Here is a 24,121-nt window from a genome sequence, read left to right as displayed (position 1 = left end):
TCACTCAGAAAATTTATGACCAGTTTCATAAATATAAAGTTAATGTATAATTGCTTTTGTATTACTGAGTTATTTGTAAAATCCTCTTCCATAATATTAATGAGAATAAACATGGTACATTGAAACAAACCTAAACTCCATACTAATATTCTTTCTCTGTATAATTTAATATAAATTATTAGATGGGAAAAGGTTAATTTCAAAGCAGAATATAGACTATCAGAGCTGCAACAGAAACAGCAGATCAGGGAGTTATGCAATGAAATAAAGTGACAGCTGAAGTAATGAACATCTTAGAGTAACACACTGAGCTCTTGGTTCAGAGTTCACTGTCAGTTCCAAAATATCATGATGGCACAGAAAACCATGGACACTTAGGGCCTACCTAACCATATTAGTCTTTCTCAGTCTTATTGCAATATATCTTTATAAAATCAAAGACACAAATTGTGTTTAAAATTTCAAATTAAAAAAATAAAAGTCAATGTTAATAAGAAGAAATCAATGTAATGGGATTTTAGAAAGAAACACTCTGTGATCACTTTATATATTCATATATACATATGTATACATGGGTGACTAATCACATGCTATCAATGGGAGTTAAACTTACATATTTTAGCATATTTTCTTGTCTCAAGAAATATGGGGGATAAAGCTCTGTTGTGCTTTTCTTTAATTTTCATAATTAAGCAGGTATTTTATAAAGCATTGAGTAGCAATTATTTTTTATAAAATGAAACCATACATTTTACAACAGTTTTTCCCAACTGGCAATATGATTATGATTCAGAATAAAGGAAGAATCGTTCTTCTGGAGCCCAATCATTCTTTTTCTCTAACTCAGCCATTTACTTAAATAAATTAAGACACAATTTCAAGGTTAGTATCAACGTTGTTAGTAGCCACCAAATTTTGATAAAATATTTCTTCCATATCTTCAATGCAAAGATCGCAAATTTCTTTCAGATCTAGATTTTTCACAAAAAAAGATTTTGAAGCTTTTCAAACATATAATTCAATATGTTTCTTTAAACTATAAATTCCATAGCTTCCTTTGGAATTGAGAAAATTGCTGCTATTGAAAGTTTTCTCTTTTCTTTATAGATGATTTTGATATCACATAGAATGCAAATGCTACCAGTTTCTTAACTGATGTAAGTTTATTTATCATTTGGGATTCTTTATCCTATAAACTCTTCCAGCCTTTTTAACAATTTGATAGTATGTTCTCGCTTTCTATATTGTGAAATAGAAATATCAATAGAAATTTGACTATGAAAAAAATCTTCACTTTTAATATTTGCTTGATATTTAACACAAATGCCTTTTAATCTGAGCAGGATACATGACATCACTACTTGGCACTCGACATTGATACTAGACATTATGATACTAGACACTGATCACACTAAAGAATTTTCACATCACTCATTGAAATATAGATATAATTGCTTTTTCTTGATTTTTTGCCACTGTCTTCAACTACTTGACCCATCCAGCAAAAAAGAATAAATGAGAAGTTATGACAGTGTAGTCTGTTGAATTTGTAGAGTAATGAATCATGTGATCACATTTATTTCTTTATTAATAAATAATTTAGACATTATTTTATGTGTGGGCCACTGTAACAAGAACATAGATATACTCCTGAGTATAATTATACTCAAGGAAACAGTCTCTTTATCCTCAAAAATCAATCCTTCAACAACAAAATGTTAAAAATCAATCCTTCAACAACAAAGCGTATATATTTAAATTGTGGTGTGTGTGTGTGTGTGTGTGTGTGTGTGTGTGTGTGTGTAAAATTGACTAATTCTTTGTGGTATTTAGATTAAATATAAATGACCCTATCTTAAAAATGTTGGCTTCTAGTTTGCATAGTCTTACTGAACTTACCCTCAAAAATGAAAACACAAGGCGGAAGAGGAGAAGGCGGAGGAGGGGGACGGGAAGGGGAGGAGAAGAACTGCATGATGCAAACTTGGACAGGTAGCTCCCAAGTCCAAAGTCCTAACTTGCACAGAGAGGGTAAGGGCCACACAGGAAGACAAGCCAGTTAGAGAAACTCAAGAAAGCTATGTTTATATACATGAACTGATCTATATAAATATTGGCCCTAGTATATTGTTTTCTAGTAAGTTTACTGAAGAGAGTACATTTCCATAGGTCCCCTTGGTGTACCATTTTGGCCTCACCCCATATTTTGAGATGTTGATTCTCAGTATTAAATATATGAAATATCATTTTAAATATTTTTCAGGTTTCCTTTTAATTTCCTTTTCAGCACATTAATTGTTTGGAAATTTGTATTGAATTTCCAAATTGTAACTATTTGTGTCTATCTGTTCTGTTGCTCATTTTTTAAAGGCCAGTGAACTTTGGCTTCCCAAGCAGAATTGTATGGATCACTCATGCTGACATTTTGTAAGGTTCCTAAGGTTCATGGTACCTGTGGCATCTTACTTTGATAGTTCTTCTGGGTGTACATCATGCGTCTTGAACACAGGGAATTTTCTTTCCTGTATTTGATAGCTGCTAAGTATTCATTAACTTATGTTTAAAATAACTTTTCTGCCATTTTTCTTGTTTTTGGTCAGAAATGGGCAACTCCAGCCTGTGTCCAGTCTATCATACAAAAAGCAGACATTAGGAAAATTGCTTAAGCCCGTAGTAAGCAGAGAATGTCTTTTTGTTGCTTTCACACAAGTGAATGACAACTTGACAGTGTGTAAAATTCTTGGAACACATTTTTCTCTAAAATCTATATATGCTGCTGAAATCTGGCATCTAATTTTCTGACCAATTTTTCATCCTTTGTAAATAGTCTCTTTTCCTAATGCTTGCAGTTTTTATTATTTTTCTTGATGTCAAGACATTTGTGTGTGTGTGTGCTTTACGTATGCATGTCTCTCACTTTTCTAAAAACTCGATTTATAATTGTTTTCTTTTTTTTGCTTGAACTGTCAACAACTAAGAAGGACCTATTAATATTTTTTAAATAAGCTGGGCTTTTGGACATTTTTCCTTACCTTTTATTATATTACTACAAACTAAAAACTCATGAGTATTGCTCAAATGTTAATAGTGTGTTAGATACATTGTCGACATAATATAAAAATGACCCAGTTTATGCCATTTCATATGTTTACCTTAGCTTTTGATGATAAATTTTTGACACTCAAACTTTCTTATTGTTCGGTTTTGCTGGTGTATCATTGTTCCACTGTTTTTATTTAGTTGTATGAATATTTTATTTTAGCTGCATGTATGTACTGAAATCAGCATAGAGTTTCAATTTAAGATTTCCTTTCCGACTAACTTTATCCAGTGTCCCCAGGCTTTCTCGTCTGTGTAATAGAAACAGGGTAGCAGAAAGCCAATATTACCAGAAATAGTCAATAACCAGTTAGATTTGGGTATATCAGATCAGTGACTGCTTCTTACTTAGGCTAAGAATATGATTGCGCTGATATTGAGTTTGGCTATTTGTAAGATATTTCTTTAAATAGAAAAAAGGAAGTGCATAGTTAGCTTGTATAAATCCTTCCTGAATGATGCTATAAGCTGAAGCATAGCAGGACTATGGCTCAGCAAATTTAAGCATATTGGAATCAGCAAGATCATCCTTGCACAGACTTTTAATAGCAGCTGCATATTTGCATTAGGGACTCTGAGGGAACGTGGGAAAGTGAACTGAAACGAGGCAAATATGCCTCTATTCTCCAGGGCCATACAGATTAAGCTGCATTTCTTGATTCTTGGTTAAATAAATCGGGATGTAAATCTAACTTACAGATGGGCAATGTCTGTCTTTCCTCATTTGTATTTTGGCCTACTTCTCTTTATACCAGGTATTCAGCCAAGAAATGGCCTATTTGTCCAGACATGTATAAAAAAATCTAACAAAACTAAAACCAGTCCCTTGCCTCTCCTCCTACCTCCTACTCACAATTATGAATCAGATCCCTCGCAATCCAAAGATTGTTTGTGTCGAGTGATGTAACACTTTGTACATGTGTATGATGACTTCTTCCAGACCATTCTGTAGTGCTCAGTCCCCCGGTAGATGGCTGTTTGGGAGGCACACTTGAGTTGAGTTGTGGGCTGGTTTAAAGCAACAGAAGTGTGGTGAGGGATACATGCATGCGGGATTTATGTCACAACTGCTAAAGAACAAAATACTATGACATTTGTTAAAACAGTAAGAAAGACTTAATTCAAAACTATCACAATAGGCATTAAGACTATTCCACTAAGGGAGAGAAATGGGGCTGAACTATGAATAAAAGAAGAGCAAGAGGGGATTCATAGCCAATGAGCAGAATGAGAGGGTCAGTGGATGGAAAATCACTAAGAGCAGACATCAGGGTAAGGGGATTCTTGCTAAATCAAGCTGGCAGGGTTCTTGCTGCAGGCAGGCCGGGGGACTGGATGGTAAGGGTGGCAGGTGAGGCATTCAATCCAATCCAGAAGGCAGTCAGATACCAGGTCTTCCCTTTCCCAGTCTTAGGTAATTGATTCACACGCTGGTGCCGATCCAGCTTCTGCTGGATATCCCAGAGCCACTCTGTGCTGATACTGGAAGATTCTGGAATTCTCAGTCTGTGCAGTCTTGTTCTCTTTGGTACTCAGTGCTACAAACTCTAGCCACTGTGATCTCCTGGACACTCAGATTCATTTCATCAATTCTGGGGGTCGGCTGGACTCTGCCTGGGTCCATCTTCCCTGTACCATGGTTTGAAAACTCTCCTAAGGGGATAAGCCAAGACATCAATAGGACTTACTTTATTTTTTTGCCACCTTGCATGGATCAATGTTCTGTATTGCCCACTTGCCAGCATCTTGAAAGCTATCGTGTCCTGTATAGTGTGTGTGTGTGTGTGTGTGTGTTTCCATGTGGCTGAATCACATACCTATTACTTCATCTTGCCTGGAAGCAGAAGTCTAAAGTTCTTTTCGTATACTAAAATTTTAAAGATTTTTTTCTTTCACCTTAAAGTTTAACCTCACTAAAATTTATTTTTGTTAATGATATGAGGCAGGAATCTAATAGGAGGTTTTCCATGTGAATAAGCAATCATCAGAGCACCTTTATTAAGTATTCCATTCTCATTATTACACTGGCACCTGGTATTTTATAGCCAATTTAAATCCACAATAGCAATTCATATATATTATTTCATTATATACTTTAAGTAAATTTAAGTGAAGTGTTGTGCTGGTGAATTTATCTTTTCCATAAAATAGCTGAGGAAATTAAGGATCCTCACAGTTAAGTTACTTGTCCAAGATTATACTGAATTGGGACTATAATTCATATGAAAGAGCTGGGACTGAAGCATTTGTCACTCCATTAATCTCTAGGCTCAATCCTCCTAATGTGGTTGATTAACTAGTTTCTCCCGTAATGTAAAACTATTTAAAAATGTGACCAGCTCTTAAAAGCAGGAAACACTCCTTTGATCAAGGAAATTTACTTCCAAGCCTTATACTATATCTATTACCTTGTGCCATATTTTTTCTCACTTCTTAATTTACCATACTCAGTGTATCGTATCCCTTCGTTAAATGACAGCCAATTACCTTATCACGGAATAATTTTATCACTTGGATAACTCAGCTCACTTATATGGTTATGGCTGCTGATTCCCAGTTCATTCTTTGAATTGTAAAGAGTAGAAAATTAATATATTCCAAATTCATTTCTAAAGCAAAGGCTTATTAACCACGTTTTAGCAATCATATACAAAACTCTTGATGTTTAGAATTTTATTACATCTATATGTGCATGCTGTATGCTGACATATATAACGTACCACGTCTGCGTACATGTACTCATATATATGGATGGTCAAAAACATATCAAACCCATATAAACAAATACAAATTCAGTATACAATAATCATATCATATACAGCAGAACCATATTATGTGCTGTCTTCTGGGTGTGACATGTTTAAATATTGACCCTGTTTGTACATTTCAATCATATTGCGTGAGTGCTATTTTTCTATTTCACATATGTGAAACTCAGACAAGTTAATTAACTTGGCTGATGTCACAGCCAAAAAATGCCATTGGAGAGGTTCAAACTCAGTCTTACCTGACTTAGCAACTCATGCTGTTCTCATTTCGCTGACCTCCAAGGTCATAGACTCTGTTATTATATCTCAACAAACTATGTGTAGAGTACTAGTAAGTATTATGCATAATAGTAAGTGAATTTAAGTCCATAGTTGTTCCCTCTGATATGCTAAACCTAAAGCAAATCTCTACTTCGAGATACCATCACTCTTTCAACAACTGTTAGAATTGTATTTTTATACCTCCCTATGTTCCTGTGTAATATATGAGTTATATTAGGCTTTAATGATGAGCCCATTGACCGTACAGAGATATTTCTGACATTGTCTACCAAGAACAAATGTTTTCATGTTTCCTTACACTATCCAAACAAACACACCCACAAAAAGAATGTGCATGTTCTTGAATATCAGTCTTCGTGATTAGATCTTAGACATGAGTAGTGGGACTCTACGAAAGCAGGGGTGCTGAACAACTACCAGGGAGTGCCTAAGATGCTGTCATGATCGAGAAACCCATCTGCAGGTGGAATCACAGACAGAACTGGAATATCTAGGTATGTTGTTGACTCAGGGAGGCATTAGAGTTGCTTCCAGATCTCTGAATGGCTGTCATGTGGATAAGAAACTACCATGAACTGTGTCATCCCATTAATCTCACATGGAGAGATAATATAGGAACCAACTATTGATATAATATTACAGTGATGAGCTAGCCCTCCTCCTCGAGATGGTCAAATGGAAGCTAGATAAACAAACGTGAATCAGAATCATGTGTCCAAGATTCTGTACTTTTTAACGGGTTAACCAATTTATAATTGCTTTTAGTTCCTTTCTAACTGTGGTATTCTGAGATTTTTAAGATAGGACACTTCTCCATTTTTACTTTCTTTCCATTCATCCACTAACTGCAAGATAGAAATGTATCTATACTATGGTAGTCAGTTGGATTTCCTTTAAAAATAAATCCTGAGAGTCCTAAACTTCCAACACATGAGAAACATATTGATTCTAAACCATCTGGAAATTCCCTCTAGTATCGTGGGCATGAGTAAGATAGACATGTATATTTGTTGTCTTAGCAAATGTAAGAAAAGATGTGTGGAGAAAATAGAAATGCAATTATGATCCCTTGTCTGAACTTGAAAAAGGTTAGAAACTAATGTCCAACAAAAGCAACTTTGAGGCACTCTGGCTTTTGTGAAAATAATTTTCTTGGAGCCCTTTCTTCTGATATTACCATTCACAGGCATTTCCCAGTCTGTTCCAGCGTTTCCTTTCTTCAGAATATTTTCATTGCCTCTCATTATTCAGGTACTTGTTACTTGGAATTTAGGACCTGTTTTTATTTTCCACTGTGTGGCTCTCATTTATCTCTAGGGACTCAGAAGCACTCTTTCTAAATGTCATTTTTCTGACCACTTTAGGTAAAAACCTCACCCTATAGAGTTCTATTTATTGGGACAACAATCTGGAGTTAGCTTGTTTTTTGCAGGGCACTTCTCAGGTCCATCCTAATAAGGATAAGGATAAAGATAAGAAAATACACATCAATTTTAGGATGGATGAAATAAAGTTCACAAAAATTTGAAGTATACCTGGCTTTTGTGAAAAGTCATTGTCACTGTCTACTGCCTATGTGCTGCAATAGGTCTGAAGTTCCCGTAAAGCGGGGCAGGCCTTATGTTCTTTTCTATATTCTCAATACTGTGGTTGGAGTTTCAAAGTTCTAATGATCATTCCATCCCCAGAGATAAGAATCTTTGCTGTGTTTCGAAGGCAAAATTAAATGATATAGAACATCTATTGGGTTTATGGTATGAAGGGGTGACATATTGGAAGAGAGTTACAGGGATCAGAGAAAACCTTATTTTATGTATTTATGTTTTATAAACTGGCTTTCTTCTGGAAGCTAAGAAAGGATTTTTGTTTTCCTTGTTCTTTCCTTTCCCTCTACCTTTCTCCTTTCACTAATGGAGTAGTAACCACCCCCAATTATAAGGCACTCAAGGGGCAAGGTTACTGATAAATCCTTGCTAGCCATTGGTTTGTCTCTCTGCTAGATGACTGGCACACACCCTCTAGAATGGGTTTCACTTCCTTTAGAGAAATAAATACTACCTGTTTCTCATCAGAATTTGAATGTAATCAGTGCAGTGTTATTATATGATGCAAAAAAATATTATGTTTGAATGGAAATTCTCAAAAATGGTTTATATTTCAAAATTTATATGATAAAATTAGAAGAAGAAATAGAGTAAGAGAAATAGGAATAAATGCTATTTCTTCAGCCTCGTCAACCTCCATAATATTCAGACCATAATAATAAAAATCGCTATGAAACAGGGAGAAAAAGGACAGAAAGAGAACTGAATGTGGACTTTAAAATGCATTTGGGATTTATGCCAAAGTGAGAATCAGAAACCTGAAACCTTTGTCCAAAAGGTTGGAGTAACCATAATCTCACCTGACATTGAAACATAAATGCTGTATGCCACGTAGTAGATGAGGAAGGGTATAGTTGCAGAAATAGAGATAGCAACAGATAGTCAAGTTCACACAGACTAATTGCATGGTTATTCTGGGTAAAGAGCCTCTTAGCAGCAAAAGTACAGATGATAACTGGGATTGTAAAGGACCATTACTTGCCTTTGTAGGTTATAGGAACAAAGCTAAGCCAGACACTGGGTGTAGTAAGAAAATACTTCCCAAGAAAGCAATGATTATATATGCAACTAAGAGAGAAGTCCAGTCAAACTTGCCAAAAGGACAAAGCACAGTAGAAGATAAGGCAAAGTGAGCACAGTTTCATTCCCATGGAAACAGCATCAATTTGGGATCCAGTCATTGTGGGACACATTACTCCTCATATACTGCCTGTCTTAGCCATGAATGATTCAAGAGCTGACTGGGCTGAACCTGGAAGAGGCCAGTTTCGCTGGAGACAGCTAGAAACTGCAGGACCTAGCAGGACACATACAGTAGCTGGACAAAAGTGAAAGTCTGAAATTTCATTTGTAGACGTGGACTAATAGCTTCAGAGATTATAAAACTTAAGAAGTTAGCATCATAGCAAGAAGTAAAAGACCAGCTTTGGTCCAAGTGTTATATAAAAGCACAGAATACGTAGTATAAACCCAGAACTAGGACAACAAACACTGTTTTCAAGTGATAGCCAAGATGGAGAAAAACATGGCTGCCGACTGCTTCTACGTAAGACTTTCACCAATGCTCTTGTACTGAGTGAAGAGTAATTAACAGTTCACATCTTACCAAATATATACTGGTATACCTTTGGTAGTCATTATTAAAGTTTCCCTTCAGTGTTATGTTTTACTATACTACATAGCCACAGTTAAAGAGCAGATGAAACATACATTTTAAGGGGATTTAAAGAATCTAAAGTTCATTTCCAAGTTTTTAAGGACTGTTTCACATAAGTAAATCATTAATTGATACACAAATATATGAAATTCTAGACTGGACTATTCACCTTGTCATTATATTCAGAGAAATAGCTCTTATTTTAGAATAAAGATTTATCCTTTTTATTTATTTATTTATTTTCTGAGAGAGAGAGAAAGAGAGAGAGATCCTTATTTTTGTGATTCAGAAAAAATATAATTAACCCCTTTTGGCCTTATGTTCTTCTAAAAAAACAAACAAACAAAAACACTGTTGTCCTGTTATCACCCAGCTCACTGAGTTATTGTGAGATAGACAGATAATAGTTAAACATAAACTGTGTCTATAAAACGTTAATATATGACTCTATCGGGATCTGAGTTTGGCAGGAGCATTAAAAGCCTATAACAGTTATATAGTTGCCAGATCCCTTCACAGCCTAGAGCAAACTATCAAACCACCTGTGCCTGACTTCTAGGTAATGCTCTAAAAGTTTGTTCTTGCTTAGTTTCCTATCTCTGCCTTCCTTTAAAAGATAGTCATATTTGATATATTATTTATTCTTCCCAAGTCAATGACTTGATCTTCAAAATAAAAGAGAAAAATAACACTAATAAAGTGCTATTTTCTTTTGACTACATTTTAAGTTCTTATTTGCTGTTTTACCAGAAAACCATATCAAGTGTCTGTGTTGAAAATAGAGACTCGTGAATATCCAGGTTTCATCATTTTTGGTATTTTGCCAGTGAATAGTTTAGTGTCTTATTATGAGCCATAAAATCGCCAGTAATTTAGATTAAGAACATGGACATTATAAATTGGACTGCATAAAAACTCACAGAGCCAGTGAGCTATAGCTTCCCTTTGTGAAATTTTTTTTGAGATTAAGTGAGAATGTAAAGCATAAGAAATTCACCAATTAAAGCATCTTTAAATGTTGACATTGAAACAGCTTTTAGAGAATAGTTAATGCAATCCATTGCCATTACATTTGCCATTTTCTTTAGGAAACTAATCCAGCGTAAGGAAGGACCTGCAAACTTTGGATTCAGAACGATATAAATCTGACATGTGGTTTCATTATGAGCCAGATATTTGACTTCAGACAAATCATTTACCCCTCTGATTTTGAAATCTCTCATATATGGAAAGGAGAAAATGAAACCTAATTTTAAGACTTTAATAAAGATTATTAATATGTGGTTATATTAGTTCTTGGCACAGTGACAGAGACAAGATCTCGTTATTGATCATGGAGCTATGACTTGGGTGAGGTTAGCAAACACGCTATAGATCCAAAGCTCTTTTCATATACTATACCTATTTTATAAAAGGTAAGTAAAAGGCCTAATAACAGCAGCTCACCTTTCTCGACTGCTTGCTCCATGATAGGCACCTTCTTAATAATTTTCCCTCTATTATCTAATTTTACTCTAAAAACAACTCTTTGGCTCAGACATTATTATTATAAGCCCTGATTTAGAGATAAGGAAACAGGCTCAGAGAGACGAAGCGGCTGAAGGTGACAAGCAGGTGGGAAGCCAAAATTTGATATCTAATTTATGACATCAGCACCTCAGTTCATAAACACTAAACTATACTACCTGCCGAAAAATCTGAAGTAAACCAGAATATGAGTCTCATATAGATGACACCGAGTTTGGGTGACCAGAGTGATGTTTTTATTACTTCTTCCTGTGTGTGAGAAGGTTTCCAAAGACTCAAAATATTTTCTTTTTTTTTTTTAATTAAAGTTTGTTCAGGTGACAATTATTAGTAAAGTTACATGTTTCAGGTGTACAATTCTGTACTACATCATCTATATATCACATTGTATGCTCACCACCCAGAGTCAGTTCTCCTTCCATCACCATATATTATATATAAGTCAGACAGAAAAAGTCAAGAACCATATGATTTCACTGATATGGGGGATATAAAACTGAAAACAACAAAGGAACAAGACAAACAAATGAAGACACAAAAACTCATAGACACAGTAATTTAGTGGTTCCTAGAGGGGAAGGGGGGAGGGGGTGGTAGATGAGGGTAAAAGGGATCAAATATATGGTGACCAAAATATTTTCATAGCGTGCAATAACCTTTGGAATTTGGAAATTGCAGAAGAATTGATAAATTATCCTGGCCAATAAATTGTCAACACCAACATCATATGCATCATCAGATTTAAGAGGCATACATGTTGATGTAAAATAACTATGTCATGACTATATATGGTCTGAGAGAAACAGCTGAATAGACATTTAATTAATAGTATTGAGAAATATACATTTGAAAATATTAGGTCAAATGGTTCTCTAAGATTTTCTTAAATTGTTCTTTTCTAATAAAAATATAGACTATTTTGAGCATAATATAGGGCTACAAATAACAATGATACTTTATTTGAATTTCAGTTTTTAAGCTTGTGATTCACTGAAACGCAATTCACTGACTTTGCATTTTCAAGTGTGAAGTGCTGGTTCATAAATGATACCATTGTGCAATACATACTTAATAGTGATATAATCATATATTAATGGCATTTTGGTTGCCTGCTTAATACACATTTTGTGAATATATTTATAATGGCTATTATTGTAGTGTTTTATGAAATTTTCTGATATGTAAAGACCTAAGTGTATCCAAGTGAATTTTCTTGCTTCAAAATCCTCTCATTTTAAAAATCCTTCCATTATATTTATTGATTTCTAATGTCGCTGGCCAGTTTCCCTGGGGAGCAGACGGTGAGATAAAGATCAGAGTGTGGAAAGTTTATTGGGGGATATTCTAGCGGTCAACATCTGCTGTAGGAAAGGGAGAAGGGAAGTAGGAAGTAAAGAAGTGCTTCTCTTTCTTGGCAGGAAGAACAAGCAGTAATAACAAGGAAGAGTCCTGCAGAATTGTGCTGAATTAGAACAAGGCGATTGGCCTTTGTATCCCTTTCAACCAGTCATTGAATACAGGCTGCCCAGGCAAGGTATCATGGCCTTTTGTGAGGTGGTTCCACTCAGCTGAGGGCAGTTACCCTAATGGGGCATATGATGGTTGCTGCCAATGGCAGGTAGCCCTCAGTGGTCAGCTTTCCTTGGAGTTTGCCTCAGCTGAAGAGAACCAACTTGTCCAAGGTCATGATACGTTCCCAAATGGCCTACACCCAATTAGCAACTGATTTGGGGGGTGTAAAAGCCTTCACCCTTTGCTATGGACTGAATTTTACCTCCCCCCAATTTCCGTTGAAGATTTACCCCCTCCCCCATATGTCTATATTGGAGGTAGGGCCTAGGTTAAATGAGATCATAAGAGCAGAGCCCTTATCTGGTAGAACTGGTGTCCTTATAAAAGAGGAAGAGACTCTAGAGCTGACTCTTTTGTGTTATGTGAGGACAAAGTGAGAAGGTGGCCTTCCACAAGCCAGGAAGAGTGTTCTCCCCAGATATTGAATCTTGCTAGAACATTGATCTTTGATGTTTCAGCCTCCAGAACTGTAAAAAGAATACATTTTCATTGTTCAAGCCACCCAGGTTTGATAATTTTTTGTGGCAGCCTAAGTAGACTAAGACACTTTTATACTCCAATTTACAAGAGTTCTGATTCTATTTCCCAGAGAACCTAATTTTGATGATTGAAACTGGAAGAAAGCAGCCACTGGGATAGAATTGGAGCTGGATCATGTGCCACCCACCTGAGAAGGGAGAGCAGACTGCAAGTGGTGAGTAATGCACATATCACCCCTGGCCTAAAGTGAGAATGCAATTGTTGAATTTCCCCAGTGGTGAATTAAGATGGTATACCAGTGAAAGGAATGCACTGGCTGATATGATTTATCAAGGATTTGAGAAATATGGCTGAAATAGTAACTATAATTACAGTGAAATCAGATGACTATGGCTAAGGAAAAAAGGTAATAAAAAGTTGAGATCAATTAATTGGCAATTCAAAGGTAAGTGTTTAACTCAGAAGCCTTCCTTAATAGCATGCAAAAAGATCCCTCATCTCCTGAAGTGATAAGACAGACAAAGCTGAGGACCAGGACTAGAACTTCATCTTAAGAGTAGGTATGTCCAAAAGAAGTTTAAACTCTTAACACGGGCAGATTTGCCATTCCAAGGTCAAGGCTGGTTAGGAATAGAATGGGGTCCTAACATATGGGATGGAAACATCAGGGTTGATTCTCCTGAAAATAACGTAATCCCAGTTTACTTGGGACCCTCTCAGTCTGCATAAGTGGCACGCAGAGGTCATAAAGAATATACCATTTACCAAAGCAACATGTAATGTGCTGATGAGAGGAGCAATTATATCACTTACACATTTAGCGGTGGCTCTGCTCTGTAAGCCGGGGCTGAAGAGGCTGCCATAGAACTGGACTACTTTTGGCAATGAGTGTAACAGGACCACCACATCAATAGAGTACAGAGGGTGTCAGTCAACCCTCAGAAACCAGGTGGTCACAATCGTTGCAAAAAGTGGCAGAATTGGACGCGCAGTTGTGTGGCTTGACCTGCAAAAATTACAGAGATGGTTAATAAAATATGACATCCCTAGGAATAAAGTGTATGGGCAGCCAAGAGGTTTCAACTCAATCCATATAATCAAAAGAAATCAAAGGTGAATAGGCAAGAAACTGAAAGCCATCACCCTAATAAAAAGTTAACATCCCTTTGTCGGTGCCAAATTTAAGTGACCTGTCAGACTCAGGATGGGTAGATTTAAGAAGAGGCTGGGTCACCAGAAGACAGCCTGAAACATTTCAAGCGTACATGATATTTCTTCCTAGTCTTTGCCAACTGAGAGCTGTGGCCATTTATTTGACTAACTGTACGCTAGAGAAAGAGGAATACCCCCAAACTTTTTAGCTCTGTTGAACACAGGAAGGAAGTTGACTAATGTATCATCAGGACTTCCCTATTGGGTCCAGTCATAAATGAAGTCCTGCCCCACTTCTGGTTCATGGTGGGTCCATTAGATTCTGAGCACACCCTCATTTGGTCATTCAAGCAGCCCCCAAATAGACAAACTTATTTATTAGCACAAGCACCAAAGTGGATCCTTACTCTTTAGGATTAACTGTGGTATTGGGGAAGTCCAAGTGGAAGCTTCTAATTATCTACATTTCAACTAAGATTTAAAAAAAAAAAAAAAAAAAGGAAGAAAGGCAATATCGCAGAATTAGATTAAATGGCAGAAATTACTATCACCTTTAAAGACCTGAAGAATGCAGGAGTTGTGTTTCCTTTTGTATGCCCATGAATTTTAAGTCCCTGCAAAAAACAGATGGAACCTTGAAGGCATAACAATGGATTGCTGCAGACTCAACCATAGTTTGTAGCTCCAATTACTACTGCTATGCCAGATGTGGTATCCTGGATACAGCAGAGTAATAAGAGCTTTGTTGTATGTACTACAACCATTGATGTAGCAAATGAGTTCCATCTCCAACAGAAAAGAGGGTTAGAAACTAGTTGTACGCACATGGAACTGACAGCAGTATGCATTTCTAGTGTTGCTCCAAAGGTCTGTTAAGTGTCCTTAATTTTGTCATCGTATAGTCCAGAAAGATCTGGGACATCTGGTAGTCCTTTAACACAACATAGTGGTGTATTATATCAATTAAACCATATTGCAGTCCAAGTGAGCAAGAAGTGGATGGCATGTTGGAGGTCTTGATAAGATACTCGTTCTCCAGAGGGTAGGAGATGAATGCAACTAAGACTCAAGGGCCCACCATATCAGTAGCAATTTTAAGGGGAGTAGAGGTCTGGGGGCATGCTAGAATATCCTCCAAAAGTAGAAGACAACTTATGGTACCTTGCACTTCCCATAAGAAGATAGGGGACACAATTCCTGGCAGGATGCTTTCAGTTTCTGAGGCAGGATATTATATTTACCCCTGGGAAAACTGTTTTGACCTGTATAATGGGTGACATAATAGTTTGCCAGCTTCGAAAGGAACCCAAAGGAGTTCCATCCTTTGGGAAGGAAAGAAGGCTTGCAGGAGATACAGGCTGTGGTACAAGTAGCCCTGAAGTTTGGAACATAAATTCCAAACTTCATGATATTACATGTATCATTGGTGGGGAAAGATCTTTGAGGACTTTATTATAAGCACTGATGGGAGAATCATACTGCACATTACTGAGGTTCTGAGCAAGATCGTGACAACAGCATTAGAGATTATGAACACTGGAAATACAGCCCTTGGCATGCTATAGGGTTCTGATAGAGTAAGAGAGCCTGCATGTGAGTTATCAATGGCCATGCAGCTATACACACCCACCAAGTCATAAGGTCACGTGGTCCCAACAACTAAGTAGACAAAATGACTCAGCCACCAGACTCCAGTCTGTCTTGACCACCCTACTGTTGGTATAATGGACTCATACACTAAGTAGCCATGGAGGTTATGTACGGGTTTAAAAGTATGAATTCCAACTTACCAAGACTGATAAGCTACTGGGGTCACCAAATATCCAACTGCCTGGAGCAAAGACCAAATCTGGGTCCCCAAAATGGCATTATCTTTCACACAGGCCAAGAGGCTTCCTGTTGGCAAGTTATTCACATAGGACCTTTTTTGAATCTTAGAAGAACCAGCATTTTACATATCCTGGGCATGGTTTAGCCTTTCCTGTCCTCAGGGCCTCAGGTAGCACCATTGTCTCAAGGCTTACAGAGCTTTTGTTCCAACAGTATATAAGCCCATGCAATATCACATCGGCCCAAAGGATGCATTTTATAGCCATAGCTGTGGACGGGGGGCCATCACTTGGACTCCACTGGCTACATCACACACTATACTACGCAGAAGCTTCCAGCCTGAGAGGAAGTCGCTGAGGCTGTTAAAGGCTCATACTGGTTTATAAGCAATACTTTAAGAGAAGGGGCGGTATCTCCCAGGATGTGCTACATTCTTTACATTTTCCCAGCTTTACTGAAGTGAGATTGACAAATAATAATTGTATGTATTTAAGGCATACAATGTGATATTTTGCTATAGGTATATGTTGTGAGTAATTAACTAATTAACATATACATTACCCTATATGATTACCATGATTTTGTGTGTGTGAGATCTTGATATCGATTTTCAAGTAGAAGATACATTCGTATTAATATAGGTGTTAGAAATATAAGTAGAAATGATTCATATATTCTGTTAATTGGTCTGAGTGTAATGTCCACTGTAATTGGTCTGAACTATATATCCAGATATTTATAATAAAGTGTCTTATTAATCTCTGACATGTAGCAAAACATCCATCCCATAATTGGTTTCTTTGGTAATGACGTAAGGTGAAGGAGAGTACCATGGCCATCTTATTATTAGCAGTTATACTGTGGGAAGGGGTTAATTGCAGCAAGACAGTTATGCTATTTCAGAGCTGTAAGGGGTCTTTGGAATTATGTGCTATAATCTCAATATTTTACGTAATAGGAGACAGACTCAGACAATCATAGAGATGATTTCCTCACTTCCCGGGCTGTTGTTATTTCCTCTCTTATCACTGTTTCTCCATGAGAAGGTGCACAATGGTCAGCCAGCTGCTCGGCCTACCAAGAATATTTTTGTTAAAACTGAGTCTGGTTCCAAACAGCCTGGATTTCTGAGTTGTTCTGTGATTGAGTTTTTTTTATTAACTTGAAGGAGAACACCATCATACTTAGCAGGCTACCTCATATCAGCAATATCTTACCTTATTCACCTTCCTGACTCTCTGAATACCTCATCAATAGTTAATGTCCTTTCCAGATTGTTCCATCGAACAGGCTAGGTTTTATAAGAAAAGCTGTTCAATACACATCCAAACAAAATTATGGTTTATATCCTTTATTTTTGTAAGTGGGTTTGGTTCTTCCGCAAATACCTTTTCTATGGAAAGAGGACTGTCTCTAATGGTCACCACCCCCTCTCACACTTTAGAGGCTATGCAGCCCCCTGCCTGGTGGCCTCCCTTCTTGTTGATCAGGTCTATGAAGCTGAACCTTGCTGGGCTGTTTTGATCTCAGCAGTGAGGACAGAATTGTGCAGACTGAACAGGATCAGATACGTATCAAGTCTTTGTCAGGTACAGCGTGTGACGAAGTACTTTATTGAAATTTCACGATACACTTAAAAGGATGTAAACAATCATCATGATATTATACATGAGAAAACCAGCAGAGTTTAAGAAAATTTCAGAATAATAAATAAGTTTGCTTCATTGTATCCAGAGCTATCATCTATTTGTTATGTATGAAACAGACATTTATTGAACGCCTACAATGCATTAAACAGTCTAAACAGTCTACTAGTTACCATCTTACGACATATGCAAGTAAGATGTGTATCACTGCCCTTAGAGAATGATATTCTCTTATTCGAGGGAGACTCTTAATCAATTAGGTTATGGTAATGTGAGATAAAGGAAATGCAGAGGAAGATGAGAAGAGAAAATGGATTGCATTCTGAGAAACTTTGATGTAAATAATAGGTAGAATAAAGATTTGAAATGGAAAGGCCTGGAGAGTTTGGCTTCATGAGAACCAAAGTGAAATCAGTAAAAAAGAATGGTGATTAACAGGTGAGATGCCACTGAGGGAAAAATACAATAAGAATTTGAAATCAAGAAGTTTATTGGGTCAGTTTGAATATAAGAATTTCACTAGAAATTGAAGAATTTGTGAAGAGGAGAGAGGATGAAAGCTAAGTGGGCACTAAATACAAAACAGCTGTGTATGTTGTTTGAATATCGTCCATGTTTAAAGAAGAAAAAGATCACATTGAACTTTAAAAGGATCAATGGACATTGAGAGGCAGAAGATAGAGGCCAATAGAGCAGATGGTCAATGAGGTAGGTTCTTAGTGAAGGTGGGATAGCAGGGAACCCAGAACACAGTCTTAGTTGAAAGAATAGATCTCTCACCCTTGGCTAGAATAAAAGGAGAAGGCAAGGGGTGAGGATTCAGAGAAAAGCCCACCTGGTAAAAAAAATGGAAAATGATAACAAAGACATTTGTAGAGATTAAATAATTAAAGAAACAGGTTGAAAGAATAGACTAGAAGAAAATAATTTGTGAGAACTCTACATCAGTGATTGGGAAAGACCATAGTTTTTATTTGTTTTTGTTTTTGTTTTTATTAGTTTCAGGTGTACAAAACAACATAATGACTAGACATTTACACCCTTCACAAAGTGATAACTCCACAAGTCTACTACCCGTCTGACACTGTACATAGCTATTACAGTATCACTAACTATATTCCCTATACAATACTTTACATCCTGTGACTACATAGATTTTTAATGACAACAATCAGTGTAGTTATAGGATTTAGTTTTTCTTGAGACGCCTAGCACACAGGCATCTCGGGGGTAGATGTTTTTTAAAGCATTTTGGCAGAGAAGGATACAAAAAAGGTAAAGGAATGTAAAAGGAGTTATACCTCATGGAGATACATTAATTAGAATACTGGATTTACTTCAGAATCACAGAGCTATTTAAAAAATAGGCAAGTTATACCTAAGCTACGAGCTGCCTTGTGGAAGAAGTGCCTGTTCTCTATGAGTAAGTAAGGAATCTCAAGCAAATCTGTAAGTTTAAAAGAAACAAAACAAAACAAAACCAATAGTTCGATATGTAGTCAGAATGTAGAACACTTTTATTAAAATAACACTTATATTATAAACACATTGGGAATGGATATGAAGCAAGAAGTTTACTGAGGAACCAGTATAGGGCAAAGGTTCCAATCACATTAAAACACAGATATGGTGTTTGCAGTTGAGAGAAAGGAAAGGCAGATGAGATCAGTCTTTTTACAGCTTCAGAGTTAGGGTCCTTTATGTGATTTCAAGGCCCAGACTGAGCCCACGGGAGTGGGTGGGGAAAGTGGAGTTGAGCACAACATTGTTAGTTTCTTGAGAGACCAGGACCTTCCAAACTTATCTTGTTAGAAAGGAACCAACTCTTTCGAGCTATTCCAGTTCTCACCCTCAGTATATTCATCTATGAAATCTGGGTTTGGCTGATATCTATGATTAATTTAACCTTTATACATGGTATGAAATCATGAATGTGACTCAAGTCTCATTATGATCTATGTACATACAAAAAAATATTTCAAGATTACCCAACCTTTGGAATTCCTTAGGCCAAAAACATTGATACATTTATATAGTTTAATTCTGTTACCTAATTATATTCATCTGCTTACAGAGAAAATTAGGAGATTTCAGGGGAAGAAAAAACATTAACTTATTTATGTTTATATTTGTGTGAGTCAGGCAGTAGTTAATGCTGTCTACTTATTTTTACTGCATCAATCATGGAAATTACAAACATATTTTCTGTTTTTCTTACGTTTACTCTATAAGTCTTTAACAAAAAGTTTAGGAAATGAATTTGAAGAACAACAAAAAAATGATTCATGAGCACTGAAAAACTGGGGAAAGGCCAACTGAGTTGAGATTTAAAAAGAAAACAAAAGAAAACGAAAAGGAAAAGAGGAAGCAATTATATCAACTTTAAGAGCCAAAAACATTTAGATTTTATGGTTTTAGCAAATTCTAATTATTGAAAATAAGACTTGCAAACAAGAACACATTGAAAATTCTCTCTACAAAAGCAGGTAAGAAGTTCAATAAATTTAATTTTGTGAGCCAAATCGTATGGAGAATTTCATTTTGGAATGCTATAATTTCATTTTAAAATATATTGACTTTTGGAATGAATCTTCTGATAGAACTCTTACTTTGAATAGTTATGTTTATATTCTGTATGGTTGTAAAATGAAATTGAAAAAGCCAATGCTTTTTCTACTTCTAATTTGGTAAACATTTAAAAATTTTTAAGTACAACTAATTTGACAAGCTTTGTTTTGTAAACATATATTTCAAAGAAAGATACACTAAACTTAAGCAAAAAAATAGTTCATATATATATATATATATATACACACACACATATATATGTATATATAGGACTAAATATATATTTCTCACAAAAAATAGAATTGAGGTGAACTTCTTTTAATATAGTTTGCTTTGAAGTTAGCAATTATCTGAGCATTTATGCAGATAATATTTTCTCAATTATCAGTATGGGCTGCAGAAAAAAGTCAGCTGAAGGAGGCAAAAATATTAAATTTGCAATGATTAAGCGTTACGTTGAAGGAGATTACAATATTTTTTTGGAAAATGTTTAAAGTACTAAAACTATATGGAAAAAATACGCCTTGCTCAATAAAATACCAGTAACCTGCAATGAAGGACAGCTATGACTAAGAAACTAGTTACAACATGTTGAACATTTTCCAAAATTATTACTTTTCTATTATTGCTATATGCTAAACAATATAAAGTTTTGTTTTAACTTGCTTTATAGTAGATACATTTTTATTTATTTAAAATTGCTTTTACATGTACAGCGTAATGATTTAATAAGTACATCATTGTAATTGTTTTTGTTATCTCTTTCATTCTCAAAATGTCCCAGTTTTGATAATAAATTGTATGGTCACCTTGCTCTGTTTGGCACTGAGGAGTTTGAAATACGCAATAGGGAACAATTGAAAATTTCTCTGCAAGGTAATGCTTAATAACTGTTGTCCCTGGAAAGATAACTGTAGTCTATACGTGAGTAAAGAAAGAGAACTAAATCAGACTATTGAGGGATTGTAATAGACAGGAATGCACTACCTTAATCTTCTTCTTTTTTTTTTGAAAAATTTAAAAGAAGGGTACTCCAAGGAATTTTAAAATATACATGATATGCCTCAGTTAGAGAAAAATCCTAATATTTCTTGTTTGTTTGCTTTGAAAATCTTTAGAGACACTTTTTGCTTTTCAGACTGAAAAGCATCTAGCTGTTTTTTAGTGGGTACTGTAAATAAATCACCTTTGGGCAAAGGAAAGTATTCTAGCCATACTTCACTTTATTCTGAGGTTGGAAAGGGAGAGCATGCTGAATTTTAATAAATCAAACAATTTTAAATCAACCAGGGAGCAGCATTTTAAAGGAAAGAATATTTTTATAATGGAAAGAATCCTTTTGTAGTGCAAATTACAACCCATAACGTGTTTTTGTAAATTCAGATTTACAAAGATGTTGGCTAGCAGAGTATACCAGTATTCAAAAATAAACATCTTTCCAGAATTTGTTGGTTTTTTTTAAAATAACTTAGAGAGGAGAGAGGAGTGAGTGTCAATCAATTACTTTAGAGTCACTGGTGTGAGCAGGTATAGTGTTAAATCTTTGAGAAGGGAATAAACTGCTCATTCTCAGAAGGGATAATGATGAATAAGGCATAATATTTATCGTTCAGTGGTTCAGAAAGTAAACAAGGAGGCAACATATGCTATGAAAATCACCATAAAATGTTCTGGGTAAGTGCAAGCATAGCCAGAAGGGAGAAAGAAGAAGGCATTAATATTGCTGAATTCATTAATTTTAGACCTCAAAGTGTCTTGTGGAAAACATAAGATGTAGTAAGTAAGGTTGCCAGACGAAATACAGGAGGCACACTTAACTTTGAAATTCAAATCAAATGAATAATGTTTAGTATAGGCATGTTCCATACCATAATTGAAACTTACTTGTACTAAAAGTTATTTGTTTTTTATCGGATTTTAAAATTTAACTGGGCAGCCTCCATTTTCATTTGCTAAATCTGTCAACCCTAAATGTAAACTAGGTTTTCTAAAATAAAAAGTTTCAGGAATAATAGCTCCATTTATTAAACCTGTAATACGACACCTGGTAGACACCCATATGCATTAAGTCATGTAATTCTTAGCATGAAATAGGAAGTATTTTTTAAACTCCATTTATTAAATGATGAAAAGGAGGCTTGGTGAGGTTAAGGTAAGTCAGTTCACACAATTAGCAAGTGGCTGAACCTGACTTTGAACCAAAGTATAAGTGAGGCAAGATTTTTTTTAATAGATTAAATTATTTTTAGTTATTTTTCCCGATTTTTTGAAGTATAATTCGCAAAAATTGTAAGTATTTAAGGGGTACAAAATGATGTTTTGATATGTATACTATTCATTGTGAAATGATTACCACAGTCAAGCTAGTTAACTCATATATCACCTCATATACTAGCTGCCTTTCGTGTGTGTGTAGAAATAACATTTAAGATCAACTGTCTTATTCAAACATGCAACACAGTATTGTAAACTATACTCACCATGCTGTGCGTTAGATCCCCAGAACTTGTTTATCTTATAACTGGAAGTTTGGACCCTTTGACCAACATCTCCCCATTTCCTCCATTCTCCAGCCCCTGGTAACTATTAATTTACTTTCTAATTCTTTGAGTTTGACTTGTATAGATTCCCCATATAAATGCGATCATACAGTATTTGTCTTTCTATGTTTGGCTTAGTTCACTTAGCATCATATCTTCCAGGTTTATCTATGTTGTAACAAATGGTAGGATTTTATGTTTTATTTATTTATTTTTATTTTTTTATGGCTGAAGGGTATTCCATTGTATATTTTGGATATTAACCTTTGCTAGATTATATAAGTACAGTTTGCAAATCTTTTCTCCCATTGTATAGGTTGCCTTTTCAATTTGTTGCTCTGGCTAGGATTTCTAGGACTAAGAAGTGGTGGGAGTGGTCACTCTTGTATTGTTCCTAATTTTAGAGGCAGAGTTTTCAAGCTTTCACCAATGAGTATGATGTTAGCTCTTAGCTTATCATATATGGACTTCATTATGTTGCTATATTCCTTCTACCCAATTTGTTGAGACTTTTTTTTAATCATAAAAGGATGTTGAATTTTGTCAAATGGTTTTCCTATGTCTATTGAAATGATCATAAAATTTTAATCCTTCATTTTGTTAATGTGGTGTATTATGTTTATTGTTTTGCAGACGTTGACTTACCCTTGCCTCCCAGGGATAAATCCAAGTTGATCATGGTGTATGATCCTTTTATTGTGCTGTTGAATTTTGTTTGATAGTATTGTGTTGAGGATTTTTGCATCTATATTCATCAGGGATATTGGCTTGTAATTTTCTTTCTTTGCAATGTCTTTATCTGACTAATATGAGGGTAATGAGTTTGGGTGTGTTTCCTCCTCTTCCATTTTTTGGAACTGTTTGAGAAGGATTCATGTTAAATCTTCTTTAAATGTTTGGTGGAATTCACCGTTGAAGTCATATGGTCCTAGGATTTTCTGTGTTGGGAGGTTTTTGCTAACGGCTTCAATCACCTTACCCATTATTGATCTGTTCAGTTTTTTGATTTTTTCATGATTCAGTCATGGTCGGTTGTATGTTTCCAGGAATTTATCTATTTGTTCTAGGTTACCCATTTTATTGGCATGTTATTTTTATAGTACTCTCTTAAGATCCTTTACATCTCTGTGGTATCAGGTATACTTTATCCTCTTTCGTTTATAATTTTGATTGAGTCCTTTCTTTTTCTTTATTAATCTACCTAAAGTTTGTCAATTTTGTTTATTTACTATATATATATATATATATATATATATATATATATATATATATATATATTAATCTTTTCTATTGTCTTTCTATTCTCTATTTCATTACTTTAGCTCTCATCTATATTATTTCCATTCTTCTGTTAACCTTGGACTATGTGTTTTTCTTTCTAAGCTTCCTTGACATA

The 24,121-nt window shown here is 35.5% G+C and overlaps 1 protein-coding gene across 1 annotated transcript in view; it reads left to right on the top strand.

The window, feature by feature from the left end:
• Positions 1–24,121, top strand: part of LOC141571503 (lysocardiolipin acyltransferase 1-like) — an 822,971-nt gene that overhangs the window by 488,359 nt on the left and 310,491 nt on the right. The window contains exon 5 of the mRNA XM_074331707.1: positions 13,099–13,203. Within this exon, the coding sequence (XP_074187808.1) occupies positions 13,099–13,148 (50 nt within the window). The 3' untranslated portion in view covers positions 13,149–13,203. The remainder of the gene's footprint in view (positions 1–13,098; positions 13,204–24,121) is intronic.

The sequence above is a fragment of the Rhinolophus sinicus genome, linkage group LG05 (assembly GCF_036562045.2).
Source record: "Rhinolophus sinicus isolate RSC01 linkage group LG05, ASM3656204v1, whole genome shotgun sequence".
NCBI classification, from domain to species: Eukaryota; Metazoa; Chordata; class Mammalia; order Chiroptera; family Rhinolophidae; genus Rhinolophus; species Rhinolophus sinicus.
The sequence above is the reverse complement of the archived record's forward strand: the minus strand, read 5'-3'. Positions and strand labels throughout refer to the sequence as shown.